The sequence below is a fragment of the Thalassophryne amazonica genome, chromosome 8 (genome assembly GCF_902500255.1).
Source record: "Thalassophryne amazonica chromosome 8, fThaAma1.1, whole genome shotgun sequence".
NCBI lineage: Eukaryota > Metazoa > Chordata > Actinopteri > Batrachoidiformes > Batrachoididae > Thalassophryne > Thalassophryne amazonica.
In genome coordinates, this window is record NC_047110.1 from 70,717,114 (window position 1) to 70,737,223 (window position 20,110).

The following is a 20,110-nucleotide window of genomic DNA, read 5'->3' on the forward strand; positions in this document are numbered from 1 at the left end:
GAGGCTGGACAGGGCTCAAGTGACAGGTCGGTCGTGGCCCAGTAGAGGCTGATACCTGGCACATGCGAGGTACTTAGAGGCCCATAGAGGGTTTTTCATAGTGGATACGTGATAGATTTATACGTTGATCATTATTTGAATAATCACTGACAAATCCATACGTAGCTCATTATTCAAGGCTTTATTATTTGATGGGACCAAGGCTTAAGTTCTAAGTTGCAGCTTCCCCCCTCCCCTCCCTTTTTTGAGTTGCTTCCTGAAGAAACTTGATGGTTTTCCTGCTCACAGTTGGTAAATGACATGCGTGTGTCTGTTCTGGGATCAGTTCATTTCTCTTCTGGTTCTCTAAGGCCCGGTCACACGGCACTGAATGAAGGAAAAAAGTCACAAAGTCACAAATCGTTGAGAAAAGGTGGAAGAGTGAGCTTGCACTTCTCCCATCACCAAAAATCCTGTGAGTCCAGAGCGCAAAAAAGAACGAAACAAAACTGAAACTAACAAAAGAAAATGAAGTGAACGGCGACCTTAACGCTTTAAACAAAATCAAAACGAAACATTCATGATGAAGTGATTTGACAGCGGGCATCAGACCGAGCACCAGCCTGTGATTGTTTCTGCAGCTGGCCTGTGGTTTCCACAGCACCTGCAGCTGGAGATTTGGTTGTCTTGACAACAGGTTTGTCTTCACAGCTGCAACGTGTGTGTGCACATGCACGTTGCAGCCAGAAACAGCTGGAACGTGCGGTAACAGTTAAAGTAGTTGATAAAACTTTCTTCCCTTTATTGTTTTTGTATGAAAACGTTGCTTTTCGTCCCACACATAGACGAGTCACATTCTGCTCATCGGATCTTTAGTTATTGATCCGTTCAGATATGATCAACATTCATGCAAGATGTCGTACTTAGGAGGTTGGACGAAGTTGAACGAAAATCAAACGGAACGCTGACAGTACAGGAACTACACAAATGATGAGGAACTGTCAAGACAGAAAGCAAAACGGAAAACGAACGAAGTGAGGATGTCATCGGGATTTGTTCACATTTTTCAACAGTTTCAAAATTCTGACAAAGCGCCAATTACAGGAATGAAGCTGAACGATGGTTAAACGATGTCTCAGAAAGTCAAAGTAAGTCCAGATTTTTTGTCTCATTTTGGTTTCAGTGTCCTTTGTTGGTGCCATGTGACCAGGGCTTTACTCTCCCATTTGCATTAAGAGCAGCTCAGTATGACTGTGCGGGTGCAGTAAATCAAACAAATGCTGAAAATACCTTGAGCCAAGAAAAGAAATCTTTGAATGATTTGTTCACTGAAAAGTTTTGATCCTGAAGATTCGGCCAATTGCAATGACATTTCTTCAAACCGGTCGCAACACTTTGAACACTACTAATAACTTGATACTTCCAAATGCAACCTTTGGATCTGCTCCTTCCCAAGTGCAGGACCAACAGACTGAAAAACTCCTTTGTTCCTCAGGCCATCAGTGTACAACTCCTCACTCGGGGGGACTAACAGGAAGACAGAGGATGGGAAGGAGAGGACCAATAGTAGCCAGTAAACTAGTAATGATCAGTATGCCTGGTATTTCTATTTGTGTATTTCTATTTCTATTTGTTTTTTTTTTTACTTTCAGTTTTGATGATCTGTGTGCTTCTTATCCTGTATGCTGCTATACAATGCTTCTGGAACCTCAATTTTCCTGAAGGAGTCTTCCCAAGGGATCAATAAAGTTCTATCTAATCTAATCTAATTTAAATATCAGCAACAGCACACTGTGCTAACATGTTGTGACCTACCGTGAGAGGCGTATGTGGCGGCAGCTGCCCCGCTGACACTGAAGCGGTTGAGGTTAAGCCTGTGGCTGGTCACATTTTTTTGCGGCTGGAACATGATAATATGAACCTTGGGAGCAAACATGCATCCCAGCACCACAAAGCCACTCAGACTGACTGAGATACACATCGTTGTGGTCTGAACCTGAAACAGGGGGAGGAGGAGGAGGAGGAGATGGCAATTAGCAGCCAGACTTTGATGGATCCATTATATGCTAATGCAACGCAACGTAATTGCTGTTAGGATCTTGTTTGATAATCATAATCTCCAGTCATTTTTCAAAAGCACTTTTGAGGAATATTACAGAGAATAAAACTGAAGCCAATATGACAAATAATAGAACAACACTGCACATAAAAATGTCTCATGTAATTATGAGATCAATGAGCCTCTGAGATATACGATGTGAGTGACTCTCTTGTTGGCAGACGGTTGAGTCCAGAAGATTATATACAGAAATGATATAAAACAGAGGAATAAAATAAACATTACAGAGGCTAAACTTAAATTTAATGTCCTTGCAGAGATCTTGTTTCCTTTTTTAAAAATGATTTGTGTTTGTGTGGTGACTTTACTGTGTCTGGAAAGTGTTATAGATGACTAGCGTTTTACCCGTGGGGATCCATGAGCTCTAGACTGAGTAGTGTTTATAAAATAGGTAACTGATATTTTTAAGGGTGGTAATACATTGTGCAAAGTTTCTATAAAGAGGTAGAATGGCGTGTGAGTCCAGAATGTTTTAGAACCTTAGACCTCAACAGCTTTTAGAACAGGGGTGCCCAAGTTCGGTCCTCAATTTCAGTTTTCAATTTATTTTCATTTGTATAGCGCCAAATCACAACGGAGTTGCCTCAAGGCGCTTCACATAAGTAAGGTCTAACCTTACTAACCCCCAGAGCAGCAGTGTTAAGGAAAAACTCCCTCTGAGGAAGAAACCTCAAGCAGACCAGACTCAAAGGGGTGACCATCTGCTTGGGCCTTGCTACAGACATAAATTACAGAAGAATTCACAAAACAAATATACAAGAAATGCTGTTGGTGCACAGGACAGGAGGGTTTTCAGCACAAATACTACACCCAACTCTGAATGCAGCTGCAACTTAAACAGAGAGAAAAAACAGAATCAGGCATCAGAAAGACAAGAAATACAGTATAATTTGCCAGCATTAAACAACAAGAAATACAGAATACTAAGGTGATCGCCGGTAACTAGCCCTAAGCTTCACTAAAAGACCCAGAATTTAGATAAAGTTGAGGCCGCGGCACACTCCGTTTACTAATAAAATGAATTAAAAGAGTAAACAGCGCAGAACTATACTATGCCAGTATGCTAGCCATACAAAAGGGAAAATAAGTGCATCTTATGTCTGGACTTGAAAGTCTCCACAGAATCTGACTGTTTTATTGAAGCGGGGAGATCAAGCTTTATGACCCGCAGACTTCTTATTCACCCTAGGGACACAAAGTAGTCCTGCACCCTGAGAACACAAAGCCCGCGCCGGTACTTAAGGTTTAATTAGGTCAGCTAGGTAGGGACGTGCCAGTCCATGAACAATTTTATAGGCTAGTAGCAGAACCTTAAAATCTGATCTCACTGGGACAGGAAGCCAGTGAAGGGATGCCAAAATGGGTGTAATGTTGTCGAACTTTCTGCTTCATGTCAAAAGTCTGGGTGCAGCATTTTGAACCAATTGGAGAGCCCTAATGCTAGACTGCGTTAAACCAGAAAATAGAACATTGCAGTAGTCCAGTCTAGAAGAGATAAACGCATGGATCAGGGTCTCAGCATCAGCCATAGACAGGATGGGACGAATCTTCGCTATATTTTGCAGGTGGAAGAAAGCAGTCCTTGTAATATTTCTAATGTGGAGACCAAAGGACAACGAACGTTCAAAAATTACCCCAAGATTCCTCACTTTGTCAGTGTGATGTATGACACACGAGCCTAGGCTAAGAGTTATCTGGTCAAAATGATGCTGATGTCTCACTGGACCAAGAACCAGTCTTATCAGAATTTAAAAGTAGAAAGTTTCTAGACATCCAGCTTCTCACTGATGCAAGGCAATCTTCTAAGGATTTTATGTGAATGAGATTACCACCAGTTATCGGCATGTATAACTGAGTATCATCAGCATAGTAGTAAAAGGTAATCCGCAATATGTGCCCAAGGGGTGCTTTATAAAGGGAGAAAAGCAGGGGGCCTAAGACAGACCCCTGTGGAACCCCAAATTTCATGTCACTAAGGTTAAAGGTAGTGTTACTGTATAAAACACTGAGAACTGGTCAAGTATGACGTCAGCCATGCAAGGGCACTCCCAGTAATCCCAAAATGATTTTCCATCCTGTCAAATACAATATGATGATCCAGGGTATCAAATGCAGCACTGAGATCTAATAGCACCAAAACCGTAGTGGTGTCCGAATCCATTTCAAGCAGAAGATCATTCATCACTTTAGTGAGAGCCGTCTCTGTGGAATGATATTTTCTAAAAGCAGACTGCAGTGGCTCAAAGAGATTATTCTCAGTAAGATAGTCCACGAGCTGCCGTGACACCACTTTTTCCAGAATTTCAGAGCAAAATGATCCAGATCCAGAAGTTAAAGAAAGATGAATAATTTCCAGCACAGTCGGCCCAAGAGTGGACCACAGGTCCTTAAACAGTTTTGTTGGTATAGGATCAAATAAACAGGTTGTGCTTTTTGTTGACATTACGAGTTTCATCAGCATGTCTAGAGAGATACTCTCAAATTCTATAAGTCTAGGTAATACCTCGGTAATGGCGCCCACCTCAATAGCATGGTGGAGTGGCTGGGTTGAAGCATGCTGCTATATGTTTAACCTAATGTCTTCTATTTCCTCAAATTAATCCAGGAAATCTTGTGCTGTAAAAGGAGAGCGAACTACAGGTGGTTTAAGTGTTGCCACCGTGTTGAACAAGAACTTTGAGTTATGCTCGTTTTTGTTGATCAAATCAGAGCAATAGGTCCGCTTTGTAGCCAATAATGCATGCTTATAGTCTAAGATAGCATCACGCCACGCAAGGTGGAATACTTCTAATCCTAATTCTTCTAATACTAATTTTGAACTACCCCATTTCCGTTCTAGACCTCTTGCTTTATGCTTGAGGTCACACAGATAATCACTGAACCAAGGTGACTGTGATTTGGGGGAGCGCGGTTTTAACACAGATGGTGCAATTATGTCGAGTGCAGTTTTGAGCACTGAGTTTAAACTATCCACAAGTCTGTCTACTGACTGGGTATTTGTCAAATGTGAAGCTAAGACATCAGGCAGTCTAGCTTCGAGTTCAGTGTTAGTTGATGAGTTGATGCATCGCCATAGTGATATATAAGGTTGTTGTTCCACTAAACATGGCAGCGAAACTGTAAACTTAATAAGTGAGTGATCAGATACCACTGATGTAGGAGGCATGGTGTCAATATTCGTGACAGCAATATCACGTGCAAGAACCAAATCCAGGGTATTTCCACTAATGTGCGTCAAGTCCCGAATGTATTGCCGAAATCGTAATGCCTCCACAATTTCCATAAATGATTTGCAGAGGGGATCAGAAGGCTTATTTATATGAACGTTAACGTCCCCAATGATCAGAATGTTATCTGAACTAGTTGACAAGTGCAAACACACACCAGAGTCCAATGAAAGACTCCTTAGCAGGGTTTTAATGAGCCTTTCATTAGATTCAGGTGTGTTGGAACAGGGAGACAACTAAGAGTGTCAGGAAGGTAGATCTCGAGGACCGAACTTGGGCACCCCTTTTATTTCCTGTTAATTACGTACTTTTTAAAATGTTATTTTAATGTAATCTTAATTTAATCTTAATGTATTTATGAATTGTTTAAGTTATTGCATGTATAGTATAGTGTGTATATACATACACACTATATTATCATTATTATTATTGTTATTATATTATCATTATTATCTAATTTTTTTTATTTTGATTTAATTTTTAAATGGACCACAACAGAAATAAGTATTTTCACTTTTATGTGTCATCCATGTAATTTTAATGTATTTACAATTATATTACGTACTTACGCTGAACTTACTAAATAAAATCACGCACTCACTCAAGCTTTGAATATATAGATGATTTACCGCCCCCTGCTGGATTGGCATGTGAGTCCAGAATGTAAATATCAATGTCCATTGTTCAGTGTTGTTAGCTAATATGTAGCTCCTCTAAAAATATTAGCCCTATTACCATTCGGTTTTGCTGCCGTTCATTCCTGTCCCAAAATTTATAAACATAAACATACCAAACGGCAAATGTCAGCTCTCCCCAGTTTGTGCATGATCAAAATTGCATGCATGCACACACGCACACACACACGCAGAGCTTTTTGTCTGGTCTGTATTCTGCTGTAAACAAATGCTTTTAATTTGACAAACAGCGACTGTGGCATAAGACATTGAAAACACTACACTTTTCACTTATGTACCGGGTGCATGACACTTAAGTCACTCAATGTAACAGCAACATAACACTTAATTAAGCTGACTAAACCAACTGAACTACAAAGACACAATAAAACAATAGCACTAACAACATTGTTAATCTAACATGAACCACAATAACATCATTTTAAACCCTAAAACCCTGAACTCCCATGGTGCATTGCAGCACAATGTCCATTGTTTAGTGGTTAGCTAAAATCACTAATATTTGTCCTGTCATCTTTCCATTTTCACAGCATTCATCCTTGACCCAAAATACATCAGCATACCAAACGGCAAATGTCAGCTCCCCTCGGTTTCGCCTTGATCAAGCCATACGCACGCACACACGCAGGCAGAGGCCACTTGGTTATTATAATATAGATGATGACAAGGGTTAAGTAAGACCAGCTCTCTGCACAGACAAGCACGTTAGTAATCAACCCTTCAGCATTTCCTCTGTGCACCATATGTGCGTGAGTGGGTGGGTATGCGTCTTGTTGAGTGATGTTATTCCTCTACCTGACTAATCTTAAAGTCGGATTACAAGTCCAAAGAAAAGCTTATTTCCCGAGAGGGGGAATGAGAGAAAGAGAAGGAAGCGGGCGTGGGTAGTGAGAGAGGGCTGTTTTTTCTGGGGGATCAAATGAGCAACCGTAGAATTAGCACTCACTACAGTTTTTCAAACAGTTGTGTCTGTGTGTTTGTTAGATCTGTAGTGATCAGGTAAGCCTTTGCTGCTCTTGCTTTCACTGCTGTTGAACTTGAACATGTGCTTGGCCCCTTTCCCAAGTATACAAATTCTTCAGCATGACACCAACAGGGCTATCAAATCATGGGGTTCCTGTGGAAAGTCTTGGTGGAGTTGAATCTTGGACACTCTTAATAAAGGCCCATTTCAACATACACAGTTATTGACCATGACACCATATAAGTCAGTGTGGAGTCTTGGGGGTGTCATGGTCAAAAACAGTGCATATGGGAACAGGGCTTTATCAAGAGGATCCAAAAATCACCAAGGCTCCCACATATACAATTTTTCACCATGACACTAAAATGACTATCAAATTATGGTGAGTCCTGGGGAATAGTCTTGGTGAGTCTTAACACTCTTGATAAAACCCCTTTGCCACATGTAGTTTGCCACATACCCTGGCAGAAGTTTAGATTTTTTTTGGCCATTTTTCAGAGAATATGAATGATAACACAAAAATATTTTTTTCACTCATGGTTAGTGGTTGTGTGAAGCCATTTATTGTCAAACAACTATATTTTACTCTTTTTAAATCATAATGACAAAAGAAACTAACCAAATGACCCAGATCAAAAGTTTACATACCCTGGTTATTTAGGCCTGATAACATGCACACAAGTTATAAATGGTAAATGGACTGCATTTATATAGTGCTTTTTCATCTGCATCAGATGCTCAAAGCGCTTTACAATTATGCCTCACATTCACCCCGATGTCAGGGTGCTGCCATACAAGGCGCTCACTACACACAGGGAGCAATAGGGGATTAAAGACCTTGCCCAAGGGCCCTTAGTGATTTTCCAGTCAGGCGGGGATTTGAACCCAGGATCTTCTGGTCTCGAGCCAAACACCTTAACCACTAGCCAATCACCTCCTCCCCCAAAGTTAACACAATGAGGGTTGTATGGTTACTAAAGGTAAACATCCTCACATGTGATCTGTTTGCTTGTAATCACTGTCTGTGTGTGTGTGTGTGTGTGTGTGTGTGTGTGTGTGTGTGTGTGTGTGTGTGTGTGTGTGTGTGTGTGTGTGTGTGTGTGTGTGTGTGTGTGTGTATCAAATGACAGTGAGTTTCTGGGCTCCTGACAGACCCCTGCATCTTTCATCCACTGCTGCACTGAAGTTTCCAGTGTGTGAGTCATGGGGAAAGCAAAAGTATTGTCAAGGAAACTGCAGGAAAAGGTAATTGAACAGGCAAGGCATATAAAAAGGAATATAAAAATATATCTAAGAACCTAAGAATGCCAATCAGCAGTGTTAAAATGCTAATCAAGAAGTGGAAAACTGCGGTCAGGTAGACCAACAGAAATTTCAGCAAAAACTGCCAGAAAAATTGTTTGGGATGCAAAGAAAAACCCACAAATAACTTCAGCTGTAATATAGGACTCTCTGAAACAAAGTGGTGTGGTTGTTTCAAGATGCACAATATGCACAAGATGCATATGATGCACAAGATGCACTTGAAATGCTTACAATATGCCAAACAGCACAGAGAAAAAATTAATTTGGAGTGATGAGATCAAAATTGAACTTTTTGGCCACAACCATAAACGTTACATTTGGAGAGGAGTCAACAAGGCCTATGTTGAAAGGTACACCCTTCCTACTGTGAAGCACAGAGATGGATCGCTGAGGTTTTGAGGATGTGTGAGCTACAAAGACACAGGAAAGATGGTCAAAATTGATGTCAGGATGAATGCAGAATGTTATCAGAAAATACTGGAGGAAAATTTGCACTCATCAGCGCAGAAGCTGTGCATGGGACGTACTTGGACGTTCCAACATGGCAAGGATTCAAAACACAAGGCCAAGTCAACCTGTCTCAAACATGCAGTTCATGCAAGACAGCCCAGGAATTTACAGGCACTAGAGGTTTTTTTGCCAAGATGAATGGGCAGCTTTACCATCAGTGAAAATAAAGAGCCTCATCCACAGCTACCACAAAAAACTCCAAGCTGTCATTGATGTTAAAGGGGGCAACACACAGTATTAAAAAGTGGGTTTTGTTAACTTTGATCAGGAGCATTTGGGTAGTTTCTGTTGTCATTATGATTTAAAATAAGTAAACACAGTTGTTTGACAATAAATGACTTCACTCAACCACTAACCATGAGTAAAAAAAGTTTTTTGTGTTATTATTCATGCTCTCTGAAAAATGGACAAAAAAAAAAAAAAAAAAAAAAAATCAAGAATTCTGCCAGGGTACGTAAACGTATGAGCACAACTGTATATAATTTTTGACCATGGCACCACCATGGCAATCAAATTGTCGTGGGTCTTGGGGATAGAATTTGTTGCATTTGGATGAGTTTTGGACACCCTTGGCAAAGGTGTATTTGTAGATAGTAGAGATCAAAAGGGCCACATCATTTTCAAATTGTTTAAAACTGCTGTGGAACTTTTACAGCTTCTCTGGCGATTGTCCTGCAGTCTTGCTGCAATCTTGAGGGCAATCCTAGGCATTCTTGGATATTTTTGGCAAGTAAGTCTTACATTTTTATCAAAAATGCAGCAAAAATATACACAGGGATGTGCCACAATAGTCTTGAGAGTTGACCGGACGTGGTCAAGATTCACCATGGCAGCTGTGAGGCATTCATAGATAATCAGCAGTTCTACAGAGATTGGTTGTTTCTATCCTGACAACCTCCTCTGTTAACCATGGTCTTTGTCTTGTTTTTTGTTTTTCTCTCTCTGTCTCTCTCTCTTCAATGCCCTTGTTGACGCCCTTGCTGTTATTGTGTTCATCAAGATTTTTCATGTCATTGTCAATGTCACTGTTGAATGGTGCGTTTATGTCCCATTCCTTTAATTTATTAATCATACTAGAGTGATATACAGACAAGGGTTTAAAAAAAAGAGCTGATGTTTTACTAGCAGGATTAGATTGTTCAGTGTTTTTGCGACACATGTTGAAGAAGGTACCCTGTAATCACTTGATGTAACATAGAAGATGGGAAGGAAGGCCAGCCAAATGATACAGGTGGTGTACATGGTGAATCCAATGAACTTGGCCTCATTGAAATTCTCAGGGCACTTCCTGGTCTTGAAGGCATACCTAGATAGAAAGGATTGCACTTATAAGATTCTGGATTAAAATAATAGTATTCCAAAACAACTGTGGGTTCCAGGGATATACCTGGAACACTGCAGTCTGAGATCTACACTTACACAGTACACAGGATGACCAGCAGCACATCATATCCCAGTGAGATCAGCATGCTGGAGTCACGAACATTACACTTGAGGATGACAGTCTGTCGTCGCTCTGGCAACGTGAAGCGCCGTGTCCCCGGTACTTCCAGCAGCAGCCACACAGATACCATCACCAGCTGAACCGAAATCAGACTCAGACAGATGAATACCTGAGTCAGAAGGCATGAATAGAGGAGAGGAAACTGAAGTGATAAAGATCTGCTGTCCGTCTATCCATCCGTCTGACTGATGCAGATGGATGGACTGATGCTGTAATCGCTCACCTGAGAGGATGGGCTAATGAAGCGTGGCCTCGCAGCGCCCGCTCCATCTTTCACCCCACTGAAAATCCGAGCGATTCGATTGGTTTTGGTGAGCAGGGCAGAGTAGCAGACGGCAAATGATGTTCCGAGGCCCAGGCGCCGCAGGGCACAGATGGCAGGCGAAGGTTTGGCCAAGAAGAGAAAAGTCATGGAGTAAGACATGAAGACTCCTGACAGGAGGATGTAACAGAGCTCCCGGCCTGAAGCCTTCACCAGCGGTGTGTTGTTGTGTCGGATGAACACCCAGAAGACCAGACCAGTACACAAGAACCTGGAAATAAGGTTAAGGAGTTTTTAATTCTGGGCTGTTGCACCTCTGTGGTACATCTCACCCACAAGGAAAACACAGAGACTTTTAGATATTCTGATGTGCAGCTGTCCCAACTTTCACCGATATGTCCTCTATTTTACACATCGGCATGAACTTATGGGCTTTAACCACAAGAAAATAAGGGAGCTCACAGAGGAGCTTGATTATTATATAAAACACTGAGGAAGTCAGGCAACTTTCAGAAAACAGGAAGCTAAGAGAGTTGCTTTCTTTTACGATATCAACCCCATTCTCACTTTCACGGATATGCAGCCTGGAAGCTCACAGACTATAACCATGATAAGCCTTAGTTTAAAGCTCACAGCTGGTCACTTATCGTGTCTGGGTCACTGTGGCAATAGAGCAAGCAGCTCACCCCACACTTATCCTTATCCCATATCCTCGTCTAAGTCCTCTAACCCTTCCAGGGGGATCCCAAGGCATCTCCAAGCCAGCTGGGAAATATAAGGCCTTCAGTGTGTCCTGGGTCTTCCCCAGGGTCTTGTCTCAGTTAGATGTGCCTGGAAGACCTCCCATTGGAGACAACCGGGGGCATTCTCACTAGATGCCCAAATCACCTGAGCTGCTCCTTTTGATGCAAAGAAGCAGTGCCTCTACTCTCAGTCCTTCCCAGAGAGTTGAGCTTCTCACCCTGTCCTGAAGTGTAAACCAGATACCTGAGGGAGATTCCTCATTTCCGTCGCTTGCATCCGTGATCTTATTCTTTTGACCATTACTGAAAGTTCATGGCCGCAGGTGAGCATAGGAGTGTAACTGGTAAATCAAGAGTTTTGCCTTGAGGAGACAGACAAAGGGCTATTCAGTAAGACTCTTTATGATGCACAGAAGTAGGTACAGAGTCACCTCGCCCAGGTTAGGGAAATTGGGCCATGGAGTGAGGGATGGAGGGGGTGGCTCTCTGATGAACAGGTTAACCATTGTGGGGTTTGGTCTGGCCCAACCTGACAAAACAACATGTTGTACACTCCATGTGGGCTTGGCACCTGCAAGGATAGCGTAAAGGGTCTGATATGATGCCCTATGAGCAGTGGACAGGGGCAAGTGATCACACAGGCCAGTGATTTTATATTATGTCACTGAATGTTACGGAAATACAAGGGATTACCAAAATATGCAAAGGTCATCCTGGAATATACAGACACTACCAGGCCACTCTAAGGTAAGGTACGGTCTGGTAAGAAGAAGGAATAAAACCACAAGCTTCATCCATCTCTGAAAGTGAGAAGGGAGCTTTATTATCCACCTGCAATATACTATGCTAACAACAAAAACCTATTCCACTCCAGGCTTCTAGTTGCCATATATCACCGCGACCAGTGGTGACATATTCTAGAAGTGTAAAGACAAACAGCCACACGAATATCTCTGAACATCAGTTGAGATGACTCAGGTAGACATCAGTATGGAAGTAAAAACAGACCTTTTAACAGCTGGTTAGTCACTGTTTGTGTGGAAGATCAGAGATCAGGGGAAGAGCTATGTGTTACTCACCCCACACAAGCAATAGTAATTGGACCAATGGCCCAGGCATCTTCCCACATGATGTAGTCTTCAGGTAGGTCGTAACAGGAAGTTAGATCTTCAGTTGGCCACTGGCCAGGTACACATGGTGAGCAGGTAAACTCATCAGCCAGGTATTCATGAGGCTCACAGGCTGTACAGATCCAACAGCAGTACTCACCTGAGAAATGGAGTGCAAATTTTAAGAAGTCTGGGAGGTTTCAACACCTGGTTTGGTTTGGTATCTACCATAACTATAATCAAACATAACAAACAAACTAAGCAAAAAAAGAAAAGAAAAAAAAGACAGAATTCCTACCTGCCTGCATTTTCTTCATCTCGTTGCGTGCACAGGGGTCACTGCATTGAGAGGTCGGCACTGCATCTCTGGGCCAGCGAATCAAGTCACCACTCATACTCAGAGTCTCTGCCCATTCGCCTACTGGCACGTAACTGAAACGATCGCCGTATCGCTGGTAGCTGAAGATGTTGTACCGGCCCATGCCATCCCCTTGTGAATCAAACTTCACTACAGTCTCACTGCCTGGAGGAGAGAAAGGGGCTGCAATGGAACAGAAAATGATAGAAAAGTGGAAGAAGAAGTTTAAAGCTACACAACCAGACACTCATCCTCTTGATGTCTCTTTGCTAAAGCAGGTAAAAACAGCACTCAAGTCAGAAACAATATGCTATGGTCAGTTAAGCCTTTGGGATCCAGAAGAGACCATGAAGGACATTACAATAGTTCTTTCATTACTGAAGACCAGCCAGATGCACAAGTATTTGCCAAGAGGCTATAAATGCCTGGTATGCCTAGTGTTCTCTGTGTGTATCAATGGCCTCTCCTACCTTCCCTCGGGCCACTTATGGACAAAACACCACTCTAAATTCAGGTCTGACAACATTTATTACAAAATGCATCATTAACAAATTGCCCATAAAGTCACGTGTGCGTGAAGGTAGAGGACTGAATCTCTGGGCAGTGCTACTGCTACCCACACACTGGTAGAATTAGCCCCTGGGTCTCTTCTGTGAGGGAGGTACTTTGCTGAAACTGCCAAATTGGTCTGTATACAAGATGTTATGAAAGGATTACCATCTACCCTGAGGATGTGTGAACTGAAGATATTGTAAAATTGGCAGGACACTGAAACCATTTAAAAAGCCAAGAGAGAAAAGCAGAATTAAAAAAATAGAGGGAGGGAAAAAAAATGGCTTGATGCGTTGCAGGCAGCGTCGGTACTAGGCTGTTTTGACAGAGACAAAGTGTATGTCAGTCGTACAGTGCCAGTCCTGTCCTCACTGCAGAGCAATCAAGTCTGAGCTGCTGACATACTGCACTGTGAGGTTTACATGACTGCCTTCTCTGTCAAACCATGATGTGGCTGGGGATAGTGTCGGCTTTACAAAGCATCAGTCCTTGACGTATAACAAGGCTGTCGATCTTTCCCGCACCGCTGAGTCTGTGATACCCCGCCGCTATCCTCATATCTCTGTGTCACCAGGTAACCGAAGACAATCACCAGCCGAATTCTTTCCCTCAATGTACAGCCTGGGATTGGTGGACTGAATCAGAATACAGATTGGGAAAATGGGCTGTATGCAATGGTAAGCAAAGCTAACCTAAAATATATCTTAAATAGCCGCTAGTTAACCGTGATAACGTTAAACTGCATGAATGCTAAAAAGTTTAGCTGAAGCCACTAGTAACTGCTAACCATTATTTTATCATAATAATTTAGCTTTGGCTTGGTTTCATACTTATTAAATTGTGAAAAACAGAGTGGAACCTTTAATATGTGTGTAATTTCTACCGCGGTTCTTTTTGTAATTTACTGCCCCTTACCAAAAACCAAACCATTATTTTCCTCATTTTGAGGCTCATGTGAAAACCAAGCCTGGGACCCTCAAAGACAGTGTCCATCTTGTGAAAGGCCCCTAAAATGGGTCATACAGCACTTTTTATACAATGTGGGCATTTACAGTGGGTGTGGTTTAGTCTCACATTTCTAATGTTACTGGCTATCACAGATAGGGGGAGCCCTCCCTGTATCTAAAACTTACACATATGTAAGTGATGGAAGTGAAACTTAACTCTTATGTTTAAATGTAAACCAGATCCCAGAGACTTCTAATCAAATAGCAAAGGCAAATACTTGATAACTAACATAAAATAAGTAATTAGCACAGATATTATTTAACATGTTGTTGGGTAATTATGGAGGCTCTCACAAAATGTGTATCATAGATCAAATGAAATGAAATAGTTTACTTCCAACAGTTTATTCACAGTGTAGAAAGTATTCGATGAAAGTGAAATAAAAATACACATGGAAAATAATTTTAATCTAAGTAATGCATTTATGCTGGCTTAACTTCCTGATCCTTTTTTCCTCAAGGTGGTGCTTGCCTTTGAGCAAAATGTGTCAGTTTTTCTTTTTTGTTTGTTATATAAGCTCCAATAGGAATAAACATATAATTTTAGTGTTTACACATGTTTTTTGACTGGTTAACCCTCTGGGGTCGAAGGGCATTTTTTGGACAGTTCACTCGCCTGGCATAAATGTTTTATTATTGCTGTTAACAGCTCTCCCTGCATCCCACAATCAAGTTTTATGTCTCTTTTTTTCAGGACAACCTGTACTTTCAAAATATATATGCTATAAGTGTAATAAAGGTTTACAATCAGAAATAAGAAAGGAAAAAGTAAAGTGGAAAAATAATTTTCCACACACATTTATTCAAAACACACAGCAAACTATAATAAACTAGTAACACATCACTCCTAAAAACAATCTTTAGTGTGTCACGTGCGGTGAATCTGCCCTACGATTGCATTTTGGAAAACCATGTGACAGTGAATCAATTCAGATTGGACACTCACATTGCTCATGTCATCACACAGCTTCTATGAGGAGTACAAAGATGGTGGATGGTGGTTCGAAAGTCCGCGGAGTTAGCTTTTCAGCAAAAAAAAAAAAAAAGAGTAAGTTCCTATCTCATATCATTAAAAAGCTATTTATAATTTAGTAAAGCTTGGTCTCAGCCATCATATACGATGGCATTGGCCCCAGAGGGTTAATCTTTATTCAAAAAAATGTTAGCTGATTATGAGCTAAATTTAGTGGAAGCTAATAGGTCTGCTAATGGTTTTCAAAGTCAGCCGCAAAGCTAATCCACTAATGAAAAACTTAGGTTAGCTAATTAGCTGTTAGCTGATTAGCTGAACCATGCCCACCAATGACTGTGTGGACACTGTGTTAGCTTAGACTTTACACTGTGATGGTTACGGTGTTTCTCTGAGCACGGCGGGGTGGCTGTGCTGACAGGACTGAAACTCTGACCCCGCTGTTAGTGTGCGCGCTCACTTGTGCAGCACACACACTCACACGCAAACACACACGAGAGCTAAAGCGGTGTTATTGTTATGAAAGCTCAGCACGTTCAGAGCGGAATCACCAGTCAGACGGCAGCGGAGGGGGTTTGGCTTTATGAAAGCCGTAAATCACAGCGACGGCACATCCCTCCATCTTTTTTCTCTATTTATCTTTCATAATTCTAAGTGTCAAGCTTTCTGTGAATTTTGAGGCTAAATCTTCAGGTGACAACAAAATGAAAATGATTTCAATATGAAGGTAGAGATAATATCTGGAGACGAAGAAAAGATATGAATCCATTATGCTTTCACTTGGCAGGTAATAAAGTCTGCTAATAACACAGAGCAATAAGACAAGCAGGGCCCTCTTTGCCCTGACACAATCACAAGCACATTTTACCACCAGCTAAGTATCATAACTACACCTTATTAGCAGCTTAGATGTGTGCTGAAGGTTAATTAGCGGTATGTAGTAATTACATGTAATACAGACTAATGAGATAACGGTGTGAGCCTGTACTGTCCTTGACTTCCATCAAACAGATCACATCAAGAGAGCAATGGATTCAGGGGGACTCGAGAGACGGGTGAATCCTTCTAACCACATCGGTGACCTTGCTGACGTGACAAAGCGGCTTATCACAGAAGTGTATGTGGGTCCAAGTTAAAGCTGATGAAAGCTGGTGACCGCGGAGAGCTGAGACAGGCAGCACCAGCCTTTGGCTCCTTCACTCTGTTCCACACTGTAGAAGAAGCAGAAGTAAGTCCTATATAGGCCCTGAGGCACAGTGGTGCCTGTGCATATCCCTGGATTCAATGAGAGCCGACAACTTCGAATGGACGGGACAGCAGTCCAATGTAGCCTTGTTCCGTAGCCAAGGACATGGCCCATTTACAACTGGGTGGATTAAGACAATGCAGATGAAGTGTCACATCCAAGGAAACAGACAAGTAACGTTGGAAGGAATCCATCAATTTAATACCTTCAGTACTGTGATTAAATTGATGTGTAATAGAAACTACTGTTTAAATTCATATAATAAAACACAGTGGTTAGCATTAGCATTAGCTAAATGTTTTAGGGGTTAATCAGTTTAGCATTATCACAGTTAACTTTACAGTAAGCTAATTAGCAGTTGTCAAAGTTAACTTGAAGGTTAGCTGTGCCGACTGCCGGTGTAATATAGACACAGTGCTTATCCCTGGATTACACAGCGTGAAGTGGATGAGAGACTGTGGCTACATCTGAATATGCATTATAGCATACTATATCATAGACAAAAAGCAGTATGCACAATCTGCAGGGTGTCTGAGCAGGAATTTAGTACTAGTTGAACAGTACCTGGATGAGCCCAGACAGCAAATGGATCTGGGCTGGATGTAGTCCAACATCCAGTACCAATCCTGAAAACATCCAGTCCAGACAATTTTTGCACCCTGGCCCAGATTCGGCACGGCTCCACTTTACAGTTCTAGAAACAGATCCGGACCAGATCTGAACCGGATCCGCAAAAGATCACCCGTTTACAGCCCATATCTGGCACGGATCTGGGACAGATGTGGTCTGCATCACGGCACCGTGGCAAGAACATGGGGTTAGCATAACGATAAGCAATTTTATCTGTACTCGGCAAAAAATACCTATTAGCAGTTATAAACTCAGGGTTGTGAAAACTCCGTTTTCAGGATTGGTACTAGATGTTGGACTACATTCAGCCTGGATCCATTTGCTGTCTGGGACTACCTCTGTAGTGCAGAAACGTACTACACTATGCTATCCCATGATGCAGTAAAACAAAAACTTCCTGGGGACATTCAAAAATAATAGTTGGCATACATAAACGTTGCAGAAGCATCCAAGGGGCGATTGAATTGTACACATATATATCAGGAGATGTTTAAAGAAATGTCTGCCATAGTTCAGCTCTAACCTGCACCCACATGGTGTTACGTGCACATACGTCTTCTCCTGACATCCAAGTCAAAGGACAGGTAAGATGGTGGTGGCGTAGTACATCTGAATTGTGTCACTAATAGTTGCTTGCTTACTTCTATCACATACTACAGTAAAGGTTGGGTAGTATCGAAACAGTGAATGTTTATGAGTGCAGTGGTAAGAATATATACAACAGCTGAAAGATGGAATTTTCCGTTCAACTTAGCGTAGACAAACATTCATTATTTGTGTTATATGACACCTAAATATATCTGTTATATGATATGTAACTTAAAGTTAGACAGGTGTTTCTTTTCAGTACAGAAAGCTGTAAGTACAGATGGCTGTGCGTCTGCACAGGAGCTAACAATACTCCACAGGCGATCTGCTAGGCTCATCAGACGGTGTGGAAGTACACATCTGCTTTCCTCAGTCCAGCAAAAAAAAAAATCACAATAGAAACTTGTCCAATTCATCTGACTGCACTTCTATGGCTGTTAAAGATTTAACTTCCTCGTATCATGGATGCATTTTTTCCAAAAAGTTAATCCTTCAGTGTGGATAAATGTATGGGACAAAACAGCACGGTAAATAGAACCAAAATGCATGGGTACATGACATCCGTTATACAATGACAGGATAATGAATGTCTTGTGACATACTCTTCTAATCAAATGACAAGGATCTATTTAGGTATCATATAAAATGTATTAACCGATCACTTCCCATCTGGTCCTTTCTATGTGGAGTTTGCATGTTCTCCCCGTGTTTGCGTGGGTTCCCTCCGGGTGCTCCGGCTTCCTCCCACTTCCAAAAACATGCAGGTTAGGTGAACTGGAAACTTTAAATTGACTATAGGTGTGTCTGTGGGTGTGAATGTGTTTGTTTGTCTATATGAGGCCGTCCTGTCCAGGGTGTACCCCGCCTCACACCCTATGACTGCTGGGATAGGCTCCAGCCCCCCGTGAACCTTAACTGGGGTAAGAGGTTATGGAAAATTGATGGATAGATGATAGTTAATACATACTAAGTATCCAAACATAGGGTTTGATTCCCACTAGTCACAATGTAGCTTACTTCCAGTGCTACCTGCTCTATATCGTCTACATTACACACTGTTGTGAGCTAAATTTAAAAATGCCCGCTGAGATCTGTTTTTAAATTTCCAAAACATTTAAGCATACCCCCTTCATTCTTACAATGTAGTGATGTGCATGTCTGCTTATCTCATCCAGCACCACAGCCACAATCAATATGCATTTTTACCTTGGGAACATCCTAAAAAGGGGTTTGCTGTGAATATTTTTGCCTGATTCACAAGTTTATTTTGCTTTTGTTGGAGCACCAGCTCTCCTGGAAGCTGTTCCATGCATGCTAAAAGCTGCAGATTTGGGCTGCACCCATCTGGTTGGGTACTTAACGAATACAAGCGTCAGCAATATTAGCACCATGGAACCAGGTCAGAAAAACCTCTGTAGGTAATGATTTGATGTCCTGCATTTAGTAAAGTCCTGATCAGGATGATTGGCAGCCCATATTTAAAATAGATTTAGAAATAAATACAAATGAACCCATTTTCCTAGACTTTGAAAAATCCTAGGTATGTAACACAGTGAGTAATTATTTGAATCCATTGCCTTTAGTTGTTAACTTGATAACTCAAAACAATATATGCAAAATTAAAGCAGCATGCAATGAGACTCAACCAATTAAAAGTTGGTGAACTTTGATGCACCAGATTAATCTAAATTAATCTTTAACCCATCTGACACCTGTTGCACGTGTCTGGGATTGCTGCAGGGAACAATCTTATCATCACATGCAGGATCAAAATTAGGAGCAAGTGCAGCTGAAATTACATACAGTATAGCTTGACAGCTTGCCAGTTTCTTTCATTTCCAAAGCCTAGATCTAGTGGCCCCTGACAACTCTGAAAAATCTATAGGCTTCTATGCATATGGTTGCAGAGACATAGTGAAATTGTGTTACATTGCCAGTTACACAGCTTCTTGGTGGAGTGGTAGAGAGAAGGATTTTCTTAAAAAGAAGAAATTTCAGTCAGAGCTTGCAAGAGGCCACATGGTAGACTCATGCCTAGAACCTTTCCTTATTTTGTCGTCTTGATTGAAGTATTGTTTATGTATCAAAGCACTCTGATTTTAGGACATCCACTTGTGTTTTCTTACATTTCAACAACAGAGGGAACAAATCTATGCAAACATTTCGAACTTTGTTTCAGAACATCCATCCATCCATCCATCTTCTACCGCTTAGTCCAATTAAGGGTCGCGGGGGGCTGGAGCCTATCCCAGCAGTCATAGGGCGTGAGGCGGGGTACACCCAGGACAGGACGCCAGTCTGTCGCAGGGCCACAAATAGACAAACAAACAGACACACCCACA

At 41.6% G+C, this 20,110-nt stretch overlaps 1 protein-coding gene across 3 annotated transcripts in view; it reads right to left on the reverse strand.

The window, feature by feature from the left end:
• The window catches only part of grm3 (glutamate receptor, metabotropic 3), a 188,404-nt gene that overhangs the window by 14,972 nt on the left and 153,322 nt on the right, over positions 1-20,110 (reverse strand). For all 3 annotated transcript variants that reach the window (XM_034176630.1, XM_034176626.1, XM_034176627.1), the window contains 6 exons: positions 12,716-12,958; positions 12,388-12,577; positions 10,527-10,836; positions 10,219-10,412; positions 9,973-10,105; positions 1,795-1,975 (listed from right to left, as the gene is read on the reverse strand). In XM_034176630.1, coding sequence (XP_034032521.1) covers positions 1,795-1,975; positions 9,973-10,105; positions 10,219-10,412; positions 10,527-10,836; positions 12,388-12,577; positions 12,716-12,958 — 1,251 coding nt within the window. The remainder of the gene's footprint in view (positions 1-1,794; positions 1,976-9,972; positions 10,106-10,218; positions 10,413-10,526; positions 10,837-12,387; positions 12,578-12,715; positions 12,959-20,110) is intronic.